Here is a 19,675-nt window from a genome sequence, read left to right on the forward strand (position 1 = left end):
TTAGGAAACTAGAAAAAGAAGAGAAAATTAAATCCAATACAAGCAGAAAGAAATAATAAAAATTAGAGTATCAATGAAACTGAAAACAGAAAATCAATAGGGAAAACGAACAAAAAAACTAGTTCTTTGAAAAGACCAATAATATTGATAATGTTCTAGCCAAACTAAGGGAAAAAAAGAGCAAATGCAAATTACCAACCTCAGAAATGGAAGAGGGAACATCATATAGACTCCATGGACATTAAAAAGATAATAAAGAAGTATTATGAACAACCCTATACCCACAAATTTCATCATCTAGATGAAAATGAACCAATTCCCTAAAGATACAATCTGCCAAAACTCACACAAGAACTAAGACAATTTGAGTAAGGCTATACCTATTGAAGAAATGTATCAATAATTTATAACTTCCAAAACAGAAAACACTAGGCTAAAATGGGTTCACTGGTGAATACTAATGATCATTTAAGGAAGAAATATTAATTCTCTACAATCTCCTCCAGGAGACAAAAGCAGAGGGAATACTTCCTAATTTATTCTATGAAGCCAGCACTGCCCTATTAGCCAAGCCAAAGTCATAAGAGATATGGTCCAATATCTCTCATGAACAAAGATACGAAAATCCTCAACAAAATATTTGCAAATCTAATCCAACAATATGTAAAAAGAATTATACAACCAACCAACTGGGATTTATCCAGGGTGTGCAAAGCTAGTTCAACATTTGAAAATCAATTAAGTAATCCATAACATCAACAGGCTAAAGAAAAATCACATGATCACAGCAATAGATGCAGAAAAAGTAGTTGACAAAATTCAGCAGCCATTCATGATAAAACTTTCAACAAATTAGAAACAGAAGGAAACTTCCTCAACTTGATAAAGAACATTTATTTTAAAAAAAGAAAAATGTATAGCTGACCTCATACTTCATGGTAACAAACTAGAAGCTTTCTCCCTGAGATCAGGAACAATGGAAGAATGTCCCCTCTCACTACTCATTTACAATATTGCACTAGAAACCTTAGCTCATTCAATAAAATAAGAAAAGGAAATAAAGTCTATACTAATTGAGAAGAAAGAACTAAAATTGTTTTTCTTCACAGATGACATAATTATCTAAGCAGAAAACCCAAAAGAGTCAACAACAAAACCTCCCGGAACTAATAAGGTTGCAGGATACAAGGATAACTTTCAAGTCAATTGCTTTCCTATATACCAGCAATGAACAAGTAAAATTTGAAATTAAAAACAGAATATCATTTACATTAGCATCCAAAAGAATGAAACAGTTGAGGTCTAAAAATAAATCACTACATGAGAAAAACTGTAAAACTATAACGAAAAATCAAAAAACTACATAAATGGAGAGATATCCCATGTTTATGGACACAAAGAGTCAATATTGTCAAGATGTCAGTTTTTCCTAACTTGATTTACATACTTAAAGCAATCCCAATCAAAATCCAGCAAGTTATTTCATAGATATCCACCAACTGATTACAAAGTTTAAATATGGAAAAGCAAAAGATCCAGAAGAGTGAACACAATATCAAAGAACATCAGAGGACTATCACTACTTGACTTCAGACTTACTATAAAGCTACAGTAATTAAGACAGCATGATAATGGAAAAAGAAAAGTTAAATAGATATGTGGAACAGAATAGAGTCCAGAAACAGAGCCACATAAATATAGTCACCTCATCTTTGACAAAGGAGCAAAGGCAGTACAATAGAGCAAAGACAGTCTTTTCTACAAAAGACTGGACTGTGCTGGAAAAACTGGACATCCAATGCACACACAAAAAAAATCTAGACACAGACCTACAGATCTTACAACCTTAACAAAAATTAACTCAAAATAGACTTAAATGTAAAATGCAGAACTGTAGAACTCCTACCAGATAATATCAGTGTTAACTAGTTGACCTTGGGTGTGGAGATAAAAGTTTTAGATGTAATCATGAAGACAATCCATGAAAGAAAGGACTGATAAGCTGGACTGCATGAAAATTAAAAACATCTGCCCTGGCTGGTGTAGCTCAATGGATTGAGTGCCCACCTGAGAACCAAAAGGTCGCAGGTTCGATTCCTAGTAAAGGCACATGCCTGGGTCTCTGGTTGTGGGCATGTGAGAGGCAAGCAATCGATGTTTCTCTTGCACATCGATGTTTCTCTCCCTCTTTTAATCCCCCCTTCCCCTCTCTCTTAAAATAAATAAGTAAAATCTTTTTTAAAAATTTTCAAACTTCTGTTCTATAAAGGCACTGTTGAGAATGAGATGACAAGTCACAGACTGGAAGAAAATATTGAGAGAAAACACATCTGATAAAGGAGTGTTATCCATAATATGCAAAGAGCTCTTAAAACTCAACAATAAGAAAATAACTCAATTTTTAAAATTGCCAGAAGACTTAAACAGATGGTTAATAAGCATATGAAAAGATGCTCATCATCTATGTCATTAGGGAACTACAAAATAAAACAATGATATACCACCACTCACCTATTTGAATGGCCAAAATCTGGAACACTGACAACGCCAAATGCTGGTGAGAATACAGAGTAACAGGAACTCTCATTCATTGCTGAGAATGAATATATTCATTTATTTTATATTCATTGGTGGGAATATAAAATAAAATGGTACAGCTACTTTGGCAGACAGTTTGGTGGTTTCTTACAAACAAATATACTCCTACCATAAGATCCAACAATTGTGCTCCTTGGTATTTACCCAAATGAGATGGAAACATATCCACACAAAAAAATGAATGCAGATATTTATAACAACTTTATGAATAATAGCCAAAACTTGGAAGCAACCAAGATGTTCTTCAATCAGTAAATAGATAAACTGTAATACATCTAGGTGATGGAATATTATTCAGGAATAAAAAGAAAAGAGCTATGAAGGCATGAAAAGACATAGAGGAACCTTAAATGCATATTACTTAGTGAAAGAAGCCAATCTGAAAAAGCTGCATGCTGTCTGGTTCCAACTATATAAAATTCTGGAAAAGACAAAAACTATTAAAGCAGTAAAAAGATCAGTGATTGCCTGGGCAAGTTGAGGGGAGGGAAGGATAAATAGGCAGAGCACAGAGGATTTTTAGGACAGTAAAACCATTTTGTATGATACTTGAATAATGGGCACATTATTACATTTGTCCAAATCCACAGAATATACAACACCAAGAGTGAACCCCAATGTAAACTATGGACGTTGGGTGATGATAATGTGTCAACTGTAACAAATATACCACCTGATGTGGAATCCTGATAATGGGGGAAGCTGTGCACATGTCAGGGGAAGGTAAATATGGGAAATCTCTGTACTTCCCCCTCAATTTTACTGTGAACCTAAAATTACTCCGAAAAGTCAAGTCTGTTTTTAAAAAATTAAAACATATTAGCCCTGGCTGGTGTGGCTCAATGCATTGAGTGCCATCCTGCGAACCAAAGGGTTGCCTGTTTGATTCCCAGTGAGGGCACAGGCCTGGGTTGTGGTCCAAGTACCCAGTTGGGGGCACGCAAGAGGAAACCACACATTGATGTTTCTCTCCCTCTCTTTCTCCCTCCCTTCCCCTCTCTCTAAAAAAATACATAAGTAAATAAAATCTCTAAAAAAACACACACACATTAATTAGTGACTGATTTACTCAAGTACCTCCTAGGGCTGGTGCCTTCCTCAACTGTCAGCAACATGCCAACCACCCACCAGAACAACTTCCAAATAAGGCAGCAGCAACGGGTCTCTGGGGTCCTCCTTAGGGTTCACACCTGCAGGAGGCTAACTAGACAGGGCCCCCCCTGCCCTCTGCCACTCCTTGTACCTAACCAGAAATGTCACCAGGCCTTGATCTGCTGATAGAGTACAATGAGATGTTCACCCAGGGAGAAAGGAAAAAGACAAGAATAGACTTCTCTTTGAAAGTTTTAAAAAAATCACTTTAACTCCTCCAAGCTCCAGTTTTGACCTCCAAAATTTGATTTTTTCACCAAAAAAAATTTTTTTGAAAAAATGTATTAATATTAAACGTCAATGTCTTTTTGTGGAAATAAGAAGTTCTATCATGAAGTACCTATCCCTCTTGAAACAATTCTGACTTTGCCAGCCAAACAAACCACTGCAGCAATCCACCAGTGTTTGGGTCCTCATCAAACAAGAGGTCTGGGAAAGACAAATGGTCAATACCACAGGGGGAGTGGCCCTGGTCTGTCTTCAAAACAAAACTAAAGAGCACTCCCAATGCACTGTCCAAAACTACTTCACAGAAAACATACAGTACTTTAGAATTAGAAGCAGAGTGCCCAGTTAAGCTGCTCAGAAATCCTCATACCATATTTAGTACAACAACTTTAACTTTATCTTTTCATTCCAAAGCTCAATTCTCATTCTAATAGAAAGTGCACTGTTTCAAGTTGCTAGAGACTCTAGTATAAGCACCAGACCCAATTCTAGTTCTTAGGTTTGGACAATTCTAAAGAAAAAAAAAAAAGTAGAAATATTAAGAATCATTTATATTCTTTTCAAAAATGAAATCTATACGAACTCAGGTAAGAAACAATGTCCTGTCAAGAAATACCTACATAACTTTAATACATGAACTAAACATCAATGTCTGCATTTTTTCATGTCTTTTTAATGGGTCCAACAATTTGAGCCGAATAAAGTGCTCCTCAGAAAAGAACTCAAAATCACCCCATACTAAAATGGCCCATAATTCAAAGCGCCGAGAAGCTCCCCCAGGACATCTGCCTAACAAACACATGCACATCACACAACATCTGCAGCTAAAGATGGCAAGGGCTCCCCAAACCAGGAGCAGGGTGCCAGTGGCTGTTCCTATGGAATCCCCCCTCCAAGCAACAGACATCCTCAAAGTTATCCCAGACAGAGTCTGAAGTTCCAAGGGTTTACTTACCCCCAATATTTGCTATGGACTCTGGCCCAATAAATTGATTTTCGAATAGCCTTTCCACCTGTCGTAACTTCGTATTTGGTTGCAGAACACCAAGCAAGAGAGGCGGTTCTTTGAAGCTGTAAAATAACGCAATTATACGGATTTGTCTATAGAAAATACATGAAGAAAGTGTTTACTGAGGACCTACAACATGCACAATTCCATTGACATAGAGCGTTCATTCCAATAATATCCTTATCTGCCAGAAATATAAAAGTTAAGAAAAAACTGTCCCTCAGATGGCAGGTCATTGCAAAATCTGAAAAATTTGCAATCACCTGCCACCTGAGAGCACTCCAGGGCCTCTGCCCACCTGAACTGTTTAGTACGGGTCCAATGCCTCACAGCAGGTTAAACCTCCCCACACCCCTTGATTCACAACCCTGGCATTTATAGTCCCAGTGGTTGCCCTCCCATTAAAGTCCAATGGAGATGGAGGGGAGCCAGGTGGACATTTCACAGCTGACAGCCTTGCTTCATGGAGAAGACAGAAGAAATGAGACGAGTGCATAGGGAACTGGTGCCACTGCCCTATCATCTAGTATAGGTGCACCCTCAGGACCCATCTGGCCTCTCTGAAGACAGCTTCCACTGGGCCCTGCCTCCCTTCCTTCACTCAGATTGGGCTCCAGGACTCTTCCCTCTCCTCAGATCTTTCCCTCCACATATTCTTTCTCCCAATCCATCAGCAAATCATGCTGATGCCACCTCTAAAAGACAGACATCACTGAACCCTTTTGCCCCATGTCCTCTGCTAACACCCTGGTCCAAGCAACCATCTTTTCTCCCCTGCTTCCTCTCTGTCCTCAATAGTCTATTCTCAACCCAGCAGCCCATGTGAGCTCTATAGTCAGATCACAGCATTTATCTGCTCAAGGGCTTGTAATGGCCCCATCTCACCCAAAGCCTTGCTGTGGCTCTTAGCCCTACACCATCTGGCCTGTCAATTATCTCTCTCCTCTCCTAGTACTTCACTCTACCCCTCCACACCAGCCATTCCCTGCTGGTTCTTGACTGCAGTAGGCATCTTCCATCTTAAGTCCTTTGCACTGGCTGTTCCCCTCACCCTCACCTTCTCAGTGAGGCCTGCTCTGACCATCCAATTTAATATTCAACACCTCCCCCAAAAGCACAGTCCCCCCCAACTCTATTGGGTTCATAGCCCATTTCAGCTTCTTACTTCTGTTATGTTTACTGTCTCTCTATCCCCACTAGAGCAGATGAGATCAGGGATTTGTTCTGTTTTTCGCAGCTGTATTCCAACCACCTGGCATATAGGAGGCTCCTGATGAACACTATAGAAGGAGTGGGAAGGTGGAAAGAGTGGGACGGGAATCTCCCAATTCCCTCCCCACCCTGCCCTCTAGCAAAGCAGTTTCCTAGCCAGACCACTAGAGTGGGAGACACAAGGGGGATGGAGGGAGTGGTTGAGGATTTGGAAAAAAAAGCTTTCTGCCTTGCTGGCAAAGCACTTCACCCTTGCCACCCCCTCTGAGTGAGCACTATGCAGAAACTTCCTTCAAATTAAATTGCCCCTCTCCCCCCTCTTTATGATTTTCAACTTGCTGAAAAAAACAATTCATTTGACTAGGAATTTTATTTCCAAAGGAAGAGCGGGACTGTAACCTGCATGTTTGATGGAAAAACCTGAGCTATGGAGTTGGACAAATCTGCTTTCATATTCTGACCTTGGAAAGATCATACTTCCCAAAGGTATACGTGAAGACTGAACAACATAAACACATAAAGCCCAAGGATAGCCCTGGCTGGTGTGGCTCAATGGACTGAGTGCCAACCTGTGAACCAAGAGGCCACTGATTCGATTCTTGGTCAGGGCACATGCCTAGGTTGATGGCCAGGTCCCCAGTTGGGGATGTGTAAAAGGCAACCAATCTATGTATCTCTTGTACATAGATGTTTCTCTCCCTCTCTTTTTCCCTTCCTTCTCTTCTCTCTGAAATAAGTAAATAAAATCTAGAAAAAAAAAAAAAAAAAAGTCCAAGGATAGAGGAGGGTACACCTGATACCAGCCCCTCTCACCCAGTCCTTGGACCTTACCTAATTCTCTACACACGGGAAGTCCTCAGGAAATATTTGCAAAATCAAACTAATCAGTATATGACATACTATCCTGCCCACAATGAGCTAAAGTGTTACCTCGGCAGGGAGATAAGAAGAAAACAGAAAATGCAAAGGACAGGCAAAAAAGAACTCCCATTCCTGCACCCGGGCAGCAGAAGCACCAAGGAAAAGCGGCCCCAGGAAGCCCAAATTAGCACTCACAGCAAGCCAGGCCACATGGACTCTGGTTAAGGCCAGTGACCTTCTGTTAACTAATTAACTCCTGATAATTCACATTAATTTCCTCTAACTCCTGCTAACTCCACGTGTCAAATGTACGCTGAAAAACTCTGGACAACATCCTCCAGAAATCAGGATGCCACATATGTTCTGTATATAACAGTCCTCCAATCTTCCAAAGTGGAAAAGAAAGTGGCTTCACATATCAGGTTTTTGGTAAAGCCCTTCAGCCTTCTAGGTGACTTTACTCCCTAGATCTGAAACCAATGCATAACGACCTGCTCTGGAAGGGTTCCACCCCTCCTTGTCCCTGGTCTGTCTGTTCTCTGATTTCTCAGAGATTTCTAAGCATGGTCTAAGCTCAAATAGAGGTCATTAGCACCCTGGAGGTAGACTTCCCAAGGCACTGCCATTGCTGACCTCCCATTCTGCCAGTTGGCCTGATCCCATTGTACATGGCGCCTCTCTTGGCTGGGTGATGACTGAGATAGAGCATAAACCAGTAGCTCTGCTTTTCTGTCCTCATCAACACTGCATCACTTGCCCCAGACTGTGGGTCTCCTCCTTCCTTGATCTTTTTGCTCTGAAGAGAGTTTTAAAGAAGGCTTTTTTTTGCTGTTGTCATTATCATTTTTCCCAAACCTCAATTTATTTCTGTTCTTACACTCTCTGCCACTCTGCTTTTCTTCTGCACTTTGAGGTCCATGCTTCCAATTTTTGAGCAAGTCATTCCATAAATCTGAGCCTGTGGGAGAGATCCTGTCAGCCACACTGATTTCACTAGTTTTCTCCACCTTTCCTTCCTCATCAGGTTCATCTACTGCCCAGGCAGAACTCTCATGCACAACTTTAAATCCTTAATGGACCATGTTTCCTTTAAGTTTCTGGTCATGAGTACACAACCATCTTTCCTCTGAATCTCTTCACCACTCTTTCCACACATAAGTTCACCTTTACTGATATCAAAGGTCTTCCGTCACTTAAGCTCCATCCCTCCCACTCCAAGTCTGAAACTCCATCTTTACCTGCTCTCTCTACTTTCCTCCTCTTTCCCAAGGCTACCTCCCCAGCCCAGACTTTAATCCCCAGCTGTGGACACAGTTCATTTTCTCACCTCGCCAAATGAATAGAAAAGTCCAGGTCAGTTTCTATTTGCACTGGACTGAGCCACATCCTTGCACATGTTGAGAGGGGTTAGCAAGAAAGAGGCCCCTCCCCGCAGTGTGTCCCAGAACCCTCTCAGAGAGAACATCTAGGGTGTCCTTGCAAGGAAATATTGGCACACCAGAAATTACAGAGCAAACACGCATATGAATCTAAAGTACCCAGGACTCAACCGATTGTCAATCTCATTCAATCTTACGCAAGCTAACTGTTTTGAACACCATGTACCTTAACTACTTTCCAATCCAACAACAAAAAATTGACTCTTCTCTATGTATGTCAATCTAAGATCAGAACAATTGATATGTCCTGTAGGTAGGTATCAGTTAGATATAAAACACCAACACATTACAGAGTTGCATATGTTATATTTACTTCAAAATAAGACATGGTTCTTTCTGAAGTTTTTAAAACCTTACATGGACTAATTCACTTAAAATAAACTTCAGACTGCTCACCCCTCTAGGGAGTTGCAATGGAAAACAGGAACTTATTGAACCAGACTGCATGACCTTCTTGTACCACCTCAACATAAGTGTCATAAATCACAGCAATAAGAGCCTGGCACAGTATTAATATAACTAAGAATAAGAATACATTTCATGGGACTCCCTAAGTGTATACTAGTTTATCAAGTTATAACACACTGCATTATTCACAGATCACCAATGAGGAAAGGTAACTTAGGAAAAAAAGAACATTAAAGTTTTTTTTAAATCAGTTACTTACAAAATTTAAACAAAGTAACCTCCATTTGTGTATGCTTTTCCCACTTATTAATTCAGCTTAACTGTGTCTAATACTTAAGCTTCTCTTATTTGGGATTCTTCTGGTTTTTGATTTGTATAGTTTTGTTTTTGAAACAATAATATGGGCAACACCATGCATATATTGTGTGGAACATCTAATTCAATATAAAATGCAGGCAAAAAAATCAAATCTTTATTTCTCATAACTTACCTTTCAAATCAGATTGGTTTAGTTAGTCAAGAAATCATCCCGGCCTATTGTACTTTGCTGAGCAATCCCTCCCAAGAATTGCTGGGGCAGCTCACCTGAGAGGCTGTGGATCTATGGGAGAATCCAGCAGCACCATGGCTCCAAGAAGGGGAACAGTGAGGGAAACAGCCAGCATCAAAAAGGTCACTCGGAAAACTCTGCCACTAAAGGAGCTGTCAGAAAAGAAATATATTACAAAGGTAATCAACAGAGGCTCAGACAGTGACAACTCGACTGGTTTCAAAGCCCTTTCAGCAGGAACAGGCTTCTCACCCTGCATCTCCACAATGACACCATCTACTTCTGTGGCTTGTGATTAAACTTTAGCACTGTTTACTAGCATTGGCAAACATGCTTTTGTTCTTTTTTTTCTTTTTTAATCTTCCAGCTGTGTGGGACACTCTTTTAAGTTATTTTCCAGACAGTACAATAGGCTGTACCTTAAATCCTCTAGTAGAGTTTTAAAGAGAGAAAACTCAAAGCAATGATGAACACAAAAAGTAATGGGAATAAAGAATTACAGTAAGGGAAGGGAGACACACTCATCTACAGAGAAGATAGCTGTTTCTCAAAAGCCACTATTTTCTGGTACATGAATTCAAAGCAGCAACACTCAGTATAGTATGTTCCTAGATTCTCAGGTTCTGTGAATAAAAGAGACAGAGACAAATTCATGAAGCAGAGGAAGAACAACTTCTTCCTGAGCATCCAATTCCCCCCATTTCATTTGTAGATCACACTTTTAAGATTTCAAAAGGTAACCCCAGCTCTTTGACCTAGAAGAGTCTGACAGATACTGACAGTTATTTAGAAAGAATGTATAAAATTACAATTCCAAGTCATCAATACTAAAGCCCTGGGAAGATACCAAATCTGCCTTGGGAATCATGCATTAAGTTTTTGGACAAATGACCAACAGTGACTAAAATTCTCTCAAATGATCCTCACCTACATCATTACTCACCTGGTAAAAAAAAAAAAGTGAACACATTTAGCCTCTTGCTACTAAATAAACTTTACAGGATCATTATTTGCTATATTAAGTGTATTCAAATTTACTAAACACTTGACGTCAAGATTAAATTAAAGCAGCAGACCACACTGGGTTTCTGACTCCGCTGCCACCATTGTCTCAGACCCTCAGGTCTCAATGAGGCCTGGTGACGCTCCAGAATGGGAGACAAGCCAATCTGGGAGCAGATTAGATCCAGCTTCATTCAACATTACTACAAGTTATTTGATAACAACAGAACCCAACTAGGCGCAATTTCCATTGACGCATCATGCCTTGCATGGGAAGGACAGCAATTTCAGGGGAAAGCTACCATTGTGGAGAACTTGTCTAGCCTTCCATTCCAGAAAATCCAGCACAGCACCAAGGCACAAGACCATCGGCCCACGCCAGATAGCTGCATCATCAGTATGGTTGTGGGCCAGCGTAAGGCTGATGAAGACCCCATCATGGGGTTACCAAATATTCCTATTAAAGAACATCAACGATGCTTGGGTTTGCACCAATGACATTTCAGGCTTGCCCTGCACAACTTCGGCTGACCTCCTCCCAACCAAGCACTCATGCTGTTTCCTTCTCCCTCCTCTTCCTGATACTATTCACACTCCTCCAGATGCTACAAATACCATATACAAATGAGCAGGGCCATGGTGGAAGTGGGCCCAGTACAATGAAGTACAGTGATTAGCACAGTGAAGTGGTCATTGTTTACTCATGTACATTCCAGTCCACTCTCCTTGGCTGCCAGGCTACATCAATGTCGTGCGAATCATTCTCATTATATTAACAATGGCTGGACTTTTTCTGGACAGGCCTTGTATATCAGGACTTCAGCACTTTTAATGACTCAATAATATTCTATTGTAAGTATATACCATGATTTGTTTTTATCCACTCATTTACTGATAGACATTCTGGTGGGAGAGGGAAATGCAGAATAATTACTTAATGGGTATAAGGTGTTTTTATGGGGTGATGAAAAAGTTTTATAACTAGAGGGCTGGTGATTGCCCAGCACTAAATACCACTGAACTGTACACTCTAAGAAAGGTAATTTTATGTTGGGTAAATTTCACCTAATTTTTTTTAAGTCAGCAGTGATTAAAATGTTCTAAACTTAGATCGTAGTGATTGTTGCAAAACTGTCATTATACTAAATACTGAATATTGAATTGTTCACTGCATTGAACAATTTAAATGGGTGAATTTTATGGTATGTAAATTATATTCCAAAGATGGTTTCAAAAAGAAGAAAAAAAAGTCAATGACTCAACTATGCAAACTGCTACTCCAGAGGCTGGGACAATCTATAACTCAACATTTTCTCTAAGTATCCTAAAGTCTTTCAACACAATGGAAATAACTCTAAGTAAAAATGACAGCAAAGACTTGATCATGTGGTTCTTTTAAAAACAGAACCCCAAAGAGAGAGAAAGGGTGAAGACATGTGGCTGTCCATGGTGAACGCTGACCACATGAGCATTCTGGTAGGCTGAGGTAATCACCCCTCCCCACCCCAGTAGAGAAGCAGTTCCATGGGGGATGCTGCATTGTGCAATCTGTCAACATAGAACTGTCCCTAATGAAATTGTGACATTCTGGCCAAAGTGCAACCTTTTTCTTGCCAGACATGATTCCACATAAAAAAAAATCTCCTCATTTGTCTCAAACTGCTATATCCTATAGTTAACTCTCTTTTACCACAGTGTAGCTTAAATCTTTTAAATCTAAATTTAGTAATCTGATTTAGCTTGTGACACCCTGCTTGAAAATATGATTGCTCCTTCACACAATGGTAAATGGCTCACTTATCTCAAAAAAAAAAAAAAAAGTCATTCCAGGACTGAAAGCAATAGTGCTTACAGCTAGAAAGGCAACCAGAGGTCTGGGACGATGAACTGTGTCCCAAATGGCCCACCCTTGCCAGAGATCTAGCTAATGCTGTCTTACTATAAGAGTATAAAAAGCTGAAAAATGTATAGGTCACCCAGTCCAGTGCTCCCAAGACTGGCTGGCCCCTGGACTGCACATACCATATGATTGGGGCAGCTTTAACAAACCATAAAAATGATCCCTGAAAGTATAGTCTTTGATTGGGGCAGCTTTAAACAAGGCCCAGAGATTCTAATTGGGCAGGTCCAGCATTGGCCTGGAAGCTTTTTTTTTCCCCCATGTTTCCAGTTGTTTCTGATGTGCAACTGGACACCACCAACCTTATTTAATTCCCTCCCCAGTGAAAGAAGTCTATCAACACCCAAGTCCCTGATCATCAGGTAGCCTCTATTGGAAAGTTCTCTGGTCATGTTTTAGAAATATTGCCTTAAACTCCTGGAGCAGTGCTGTCTAACGGAGCTTTCTGTAACGACAGAAATACAGCAGCCACTAGCCATGTGTGGCTACGGAGCACTTGAAATTGGGTTAACGTATTATACAAATGATCCAAAGACCACCTATGTGTATCAGCCCCTGGGTTGTTTATTTCGTCACTGCAAGCTGTGAGAACCATTAGCTCAAAAAGCCCACCAGTGTCAAACTCCAATTTTTACAAATCTGATTATTTTTTAAAGTAGCCCAAACAGCATGGATGGAACTGGAGAGCATTATGCTAAGTGAAATAAGCCAGGTGGTGAGGGACAAATACCATATGATCTCACCTTTAACTGGAACATAATCAACAAAAGAAAAAATCAAACAAAATATAACCAGAGACATTGAAGTTAAGAACAATCTAACAATAGCCAGAGGGGAGTAGGGAGGGGCTAGTAGGGAAAGGGGTTTTCAGGAACTACTATAAAGGACACATGGACAAAACCAAGGAGGAGGGAGGTGGGTTTGGCTGGGGTGGGGTGGAGGGGTGGGGAGAAAATGCAGACAACTGTAATTGAACAACAATTTTTTTAAAAAAGTAGCCCAAACAAGCAAATTTTCAGCCATTTAGCATCTGCCTGCTTTCCATATTCTGTCAAACTTCACCTGACAGCTGTTGCCCACTGATAAAAGGGCCTTGCCCAGCCAGTGCTGCCCTTGGAACTAACTCTCTGACCCAGAGACTCACCTTGACCAGGGAGCCCTGTCTCTGTTCCCCCTCTCTTCTGGAGTTCCCTTGCCCTCCTCCCCTCAGGACTATGGCACCCCTCCTGCTGTTCTTCATGTGCAAACCTGTCAAAGTGTCACCCAATAAAGCTGTGTACTGGGGCTGCCACCTCACAGTCATATCTTTTTCCTCAATCCTTTTCCCTCAAAATCCCCTCAAACTCACTATCTAGCACAAATGAGGAAATGAACTTTTCATTTTAATTAGTTAATATTTTTTAATTAATTTAAACTTAAATAGCTGCATATAGCCAAGTGGCCACAACATCAGACAGCAGCCTTAGACTACTTAATATTCCTTCATATGCAATCATTTAATAATCACCTACATACATGTGCCAGGTAGTATATGGAGCCCTGAGAGTATAGCCATAAATAAAATACAGTTTCCTGACCTCCTCTGTGTATTCTAGTATAAATAAGCAAATGCCAGACAGTAACAAGTACAATGAAGGCCACACAGAGGTGGAAGCAGATGACCTCAGAATAGAGAAATTCAATGAAGCTGAGAGAAATCAAATAGCTGGGGCAAAGCAATGCAGGCAGAGGAAACACAGCTGGACTCAATAAGCACTTGGCATATGGGTGAAGGATACATGCTTTAAGCCTTGACCACAGAGGCATAATGACCAAAACAGGGAGTATGAGGCAGAGTAAATGAGGGGAAGCTGCTAGACCAGTCAGTCCCATTGTCAAGGGCATATCCCACACAGCCCTGAAGACCAGGGAAGTGCCTGCCAGTGCATGTGTTTAACATCCAGAAGGCCAGAACATACATAAGAGTATTTCCCTAATTCTTTGACTCAGGGACCTTGTCTGTCCAGATGATCTCATGCAACATGTTCTGAGAAACACACTTTCCCCTTGCTTGCACTGATTGATCACAGTTCTGCCTTCAGGAGCACCAAATTCTTGCACTCCTAGACAGCCCTCCCTAGAACTGATGCCTGAAATCACAACACTCTCAGTTCTCTGGTCTCCAGGCAGTGTCCCCAGTCCTACTGGAGCTCGTCAAATGGTGGGGGTTTGCAGAACATTCTCTTTTCTGGTTGTTTTAGAGTTTGCCAAAGTCTCCCACAAAATGTGATGCCCACAACTCAAAGCAAAGGTCTAGTCTAAACCATAAACTATCATTCCACAAAATGGCTTTAGTTGCCCAAACTGAAAAATAAGGGATTTCAAAGAAAAATCTGGTTTCTAACTTCTCTGGAAAAAGCAACAGCTCTGACCCTATGAAACCCAAAGTTTCAGGACAGCCTCACAAGGGTCACCACTCTTCACACATGCACACATTCTGGTCTCCCCAGCCCCACACTTGCTGCAGACAGCACCACATCAAGCTAGTACAAGAACCAATGTGACTGATGCTAAGACCAGAGCCTGGAACACAAAGAGCTCTCACGAAATGGTAGGTTCCAGGACTTGTAGCTCCCTGGAGGAATCGAACCTCTGACTGTGTGATGCATAGTTCCTTGCAGTGGTTTCTATACCCATGCTCTAAACACACTTATTTTATCCCCAGGTTCATTAACTTTTTGACAGGCCCATCTCATTGCAGTTCCTGCAAACTCAGTTAACCACAATTTTGCCTTTCTTCCATGTGTGCCCCTTTTCTCTGCACACCTGCATTATGGTAACTTAAATAAAGGATACTCTATTTATCCCTATCCATTTTCACTGACAAAGCCCATCACAATCCCTTTCCCAATCTGTGCTGACACATTCAGGAAAGCTAACAACTTCCTTCCCAGGTGCAGTCTGGGAAATCAACTTGTTTGCCCCAATCTCCTGAAGAGCCCTGGGCGATACTTGCCTCTTGAAGACATCTGCACCCTGAAATTTTCCACAGTCTCTAAAGGAAAGAGAACAATTACAGTGATGCAATTACTGTTGGCTGAACCACAATCTACAAAATCCTTTACATTCACCAGCCAAATATGAAGCTCATTCTCAAACTCCTTCTGTACCCAGGGCATCAGTCTTAAGTCATGGACTGAAATCCTGACCAACAGACCCTAGAGATTAAAATCACCCTGTGGTTTTTGTGGGAAACCTGTAAGCCCCTAATCCATGAAGGACAAGATCTGCAGGTGTTAAGTGATCTCTGGAAACTGCAAAAGTCAAACAGCAACAAAGTCCATCTTTTTAAGTAAATTTGTTCATTTTTCACATTCCTCTATAGTGGGGCTCCTAGACCACAGATGTCTTCATTTTAGCATTGAAAATAACTACGAAATTAAAAGAGCCACCTGAAAACACACACCAGGGCAGGGGAAGGGCTGAGAAGAAAATTCCAGATTCCTAAATCCTCATGACTTTATGAATTTATGGCAGCCCCATCTGTTTCCCCACACTGCTTCCCTTACTCTTCAGTCTTAAAAAGGAAAAAGTAAAATTGACCTAGTAGAGATTTTTAATTAGTCTAAAATCCTTTAGAAAAACTATTCAAAAAGCAGCTGTAAAATTCTCAATGCATTCAGTTTTCAGTCCTAAACAGTTATTTGTGGGCATTAACAGCTATTCAAAGGACCAAATGTAATTTCAACTCCTTAACAGTTACAGAGTAGTTACATTTATACAGTCCTAAAATTATTTTGGCCCTTGGAAGGCAACCACGAGGCTGATGTGGCCCCCGGTGAAAATGAGTTTGACACCCCTGCTCTACCGCATCCAATTTACCAGTGCAATCTTCTACAATAGGCCATGTTACTAAGACAGGGAGTGAAACAGTTCTCCCCTCAACTGGTTATGACAATGCTCAAGGAACTTAGTGAGGATCTCAACAGCATAAAAAAGATCCAGTCAGAAACAACTCATTCACTAACAGAAATAAAAAACAATTTACAGGGAAACAACAGTGTAGTGGATGAAGCCGAGAATCAAATCAAAAATTTGGAACATAAGGAAGAAAAAAACACCCAGTCAGAAGAGCAAGAAAACATAATGCAAAAACACGAGGACAGACTAAGGAGCCTCTGGGACAACTTCAAACGTACCAACATTCAAATCATAGGGGTGACGAAAGGGGAAGAGAAACAGCAAGAAATTGAAAACTTTCTTTTCAAAGATTTTATTTATTTATTTTTAGAGAGGGGAAGGGAGGAGAAAGACAGGGAAAGAAATGTCAATCAATGTACGGTTGCTGTTCATGTACCACCTACTGGGGACCTGGCCCACGACCCAGGCATGTGCCCTGACTGGGAATTGAACCAGAGACCCTTTGGTTCGCAAGCCTGCACTCAATCCACTGAGCCACACCAGCCAGGGCTGAAAACTTATTTGAAAAAATAATGAAAGAAACCCCCCCTAATTTGGCGAAGGAGATAGACATACAAGTCCTGGAAGTACAGAGTCCCAAACAAGATGGACACAAAGAGGACTAAACCAAGACACATCATAATTAAAATGCCAAAGGTTACCCCTGGCTGGTGTGGCTCAGTAAATTGAGTGCCAACCTGCAAACTGAGGGGTCACTGGTTCAATTCCCAATCAGGACACATGCCTGGGTTGCAGGCCAGGTCCCTGGCAGGGGGTGAGCAAGAGGCAACTACAGATAGATGTTTCTCTCCTTCTCCATCCCTTCCCCTCTCTATAAAAATAAACGAATAAAATCTTAAAAATAAATAAACTGCCAAAGGTTAGAGATAAAGAAAGAATCTTAAAAGCATCAAGAGAAAAGCAGATGGTTACCTATAAAGGAATTTCCATAAGACTGTCAGCTGACTTCTCAAAAGAAACTTTGCAGGCTAGAAGGAACTGGCAAGAAGTATTCAAAATGATGAAAAGCAAGGACCCACAACCTAGATTACTCTATCCAGAAAAACTATCATTTAGAATGGAAGGGCAGATAAAGTACTTCCTAAACAAGGTAAAACTAAAGGAGTTCATCATCATCAAGCCATTATTATATAAAATGTTAAAGGGACTTATTTAAGAAATGGAAGATCAAAACTGCGAACATTAAAATGGCAATAAATTCACTAAATCTAAAAAGCAAACTAAGCAAACAAGCAGAACAGAAACAGAATCACACATATAGAAACCATTTGGAGGGTTACTAGTTGAGAGGCAGAAAGGGGAGAATGGGGGAAAAGGTGCAGGGATTAAAAACTACAAATTTGTAGGTAGATTTGTAGGCAGGGGGATGTTAAGAACAGTATGTAGGAAATGGAGTAGCCAAAGAACTTACGTGCCTGACCCATGGACATGACCTAAGGGTACGGGGGTTATTGCCAGAGGGAATGGGGGTTACCGGGTAGAAGGCAAAGGGGAAAAAATTGGGGCAACTGTAACAGCATAATCAATAAAATATGTTTTTTAAAATAAAATAAACCTGAAAAAAAAGTATCTTAGATGAACACAATGTAAAAAGCACACTGGAAAAGACCAGTGGCAGATAACTTTGGAACATCCAATTTACCCTGACATTAAAGTCAGAAATCCCCACAGGGAAACTGAAAAACAATTTAATTAACTCTGCCCCTCTGCAGCAGGGCCAGGAGTGTCAGAGGAGCCAGGTGAGACTTGGGCCCATCCAGTGAGTGCCCTCAGGAGCTATATGCCTTAGTTTTCAACACTGCACCTCACAGAGATCTCAGGGCCAGCTGCACTTTCATTTCTCATGTAAAAGTGTACGTAGCATGCCTTGTCTTTATGGTTTCTATAGTAAAGCACTGCTAGTTCTTGCATGACCATTCTGAAAGGCTCCCCGGTCATCATCAGAGGATGACTTCACAATCAATATCCACAGTCAATAGGATGACCAATTTGTCCTGGTCTGCCAAGATTAGCACTGGAAGTCCTGCATCCTTGGAAGTTTCCGAGTCCAGGGTAAATAGAATGGTTGGTCACCTCTACAGTAAGGACTGTACCTTATTACCCAACCTTCCACTGAGCCCAGGAGACAGACATTACCAGAAAGTCTTCTCTGTGAATCACCTTTCTAGACCGAAACACTTCTTTCTGTTATATCTCTCCTTCAAAGGTGTTCCTCTTATTATCGTAGGTGAATAAATTCAAAATTCAGTCTGTTCTGGCAAAAACTGTCCCTCATTCAGTATCTACCATATCCCTTGGCACACCAATAAATATTCCTATTTCCAGCAACTTATAAGTCAATCAGTTCCACAACTTTGAGCTTGGTCTATATAGGGCCACTTGGTTCTCCCCAAATATTCGAAGTTATGAGACTCGGGACGCAAAATTAAAAACAGAAGTTTAAGTATGTTATATTAAAATAGATGTTTAAGGATGCTTCAGTTTTTATGTAACAAAACACAGCATACTTAAATTAGGGAAGGTTGGCAGAAGCAAAGGCCAAAAACCTGAGATTTCTTTCATTAGGCATCAACAACTAGTTTCCTCTGCTTCTCGGTACGAATTAGGAAAAATCTGCAAGGCTGAATTCTCACGAAAATTGCCTAACAAAGTCTCTTCTCTGCTCGCTATTCTTTCAGGAAAACCGCAGTGAGGACTGGTCCTGCTCAGAAAGAGGGGACCGGGTGCGAAGCCAGCTCCTCGCTGGATATCCAGGCGCTCCCCGAACCATCCTTTCAAACCTCCCTTCAGGACAGTGCGAGCGCGGAACCCAGAAAACGTAGGGCAGTGGCTAGATGGCTCTCCCCGGGGATGCGGTACGCCAACAGGCAGGACAGCGTGTAGGGAAAGGGAAAGCGAGGAAACCACCGCTCTGGAAGCTGGAGCAGGGGGTCAGGTGCGGAGCGAGGAGGCGTGGGGGAGCGGGGAAAAATGCCGCGATGCGGCGCAGAGCGTGCGCAAAGCCTCGAGGACCTGGCAGTTGCCATCAGCTTGATCGAAGCCTGTTTCTTCCCTGTAAAATGAGTTTTGCCAAGGGTATTAAATGACACGCCGCGAGTCGGCACCGCATTTCCCCGGCTGCTGTTAGTGCCATCGTCGTGATTTGGGGTCGGCCCAGCTGCTGGAGGACAAAGTCTGGGGGCCGGACCTACCTGCGGTCCTTGGTCTCCAGGATCTGCCCGTCGTCAGTGACGACCTGCGGCCGCAGGGGCCGGCGCTGCCGCAGCCCGTCCGCCTCGCTCATTCTGCAACTACCTGTCCCGCCGGCCGCGCAAATACCGAAGCGGAGCAAAGGGAAAACGGAGAATGGCTACACC

General features: G+C 41.4%; 1 protein-coding gene and 1 pseudogene across 4 annotated transcripts in view; one reads left to right on the forward strand and one right to left on the reverse strand.

Annotated features, from left to right (window-relative positions):
- APMAP (adipocyte plasma membrane associated protein) overlaps positions 1-19,675 on the reverse strand; it is a 39,745-nt gene extending 20,070 nt beyond the window's left edge. For 3 of the 4 annotated variants that reach the window (XM_024577070.4, XM_024577069.4, XM_024577068.3), the window contains exons 1-3: positions 19,511-19,674; positions 9,493-9,609; positions 4,934-5,049 (exon numbers count right to left, since the gene is read on the reverse strand). In XM_024577070.4, the coding sequence (XP_024432838.1) occupies positions 4,934-5,049; positions 9,493-9,609; positions 19,511-19,602 (325 nt within the window). In that variant the 5' untranslated portion in view covers positions 19,603-19,674. Of the gene's footprint in view, positions 1-4,933; positions 5,050-9,492; positions 9,610-19,510 lie in introns of all 4 variants that reach the window. The other variant, XM_045185133.2, reaches the window with a different exon arrangement.
- Positions 10,610-10,990, forward strand: LOC112319695 (nuclear transport factor 2 pseudogene; annotated as a pseudogene).

Source organism: Desmodus rotundus, chromosome 6 (assembly GCF_022682495.2).
Source record: "Desmodus rotundus isolate HL8 chromosome 6, HLdesRot8A.1, whole genome shotgun sequence".
NCBI lineage: Eukaryota > Metazoa > Chordata > Mammalia > Chiroptera > Phyllostomidae > Desmodus > Desmodus rotundus.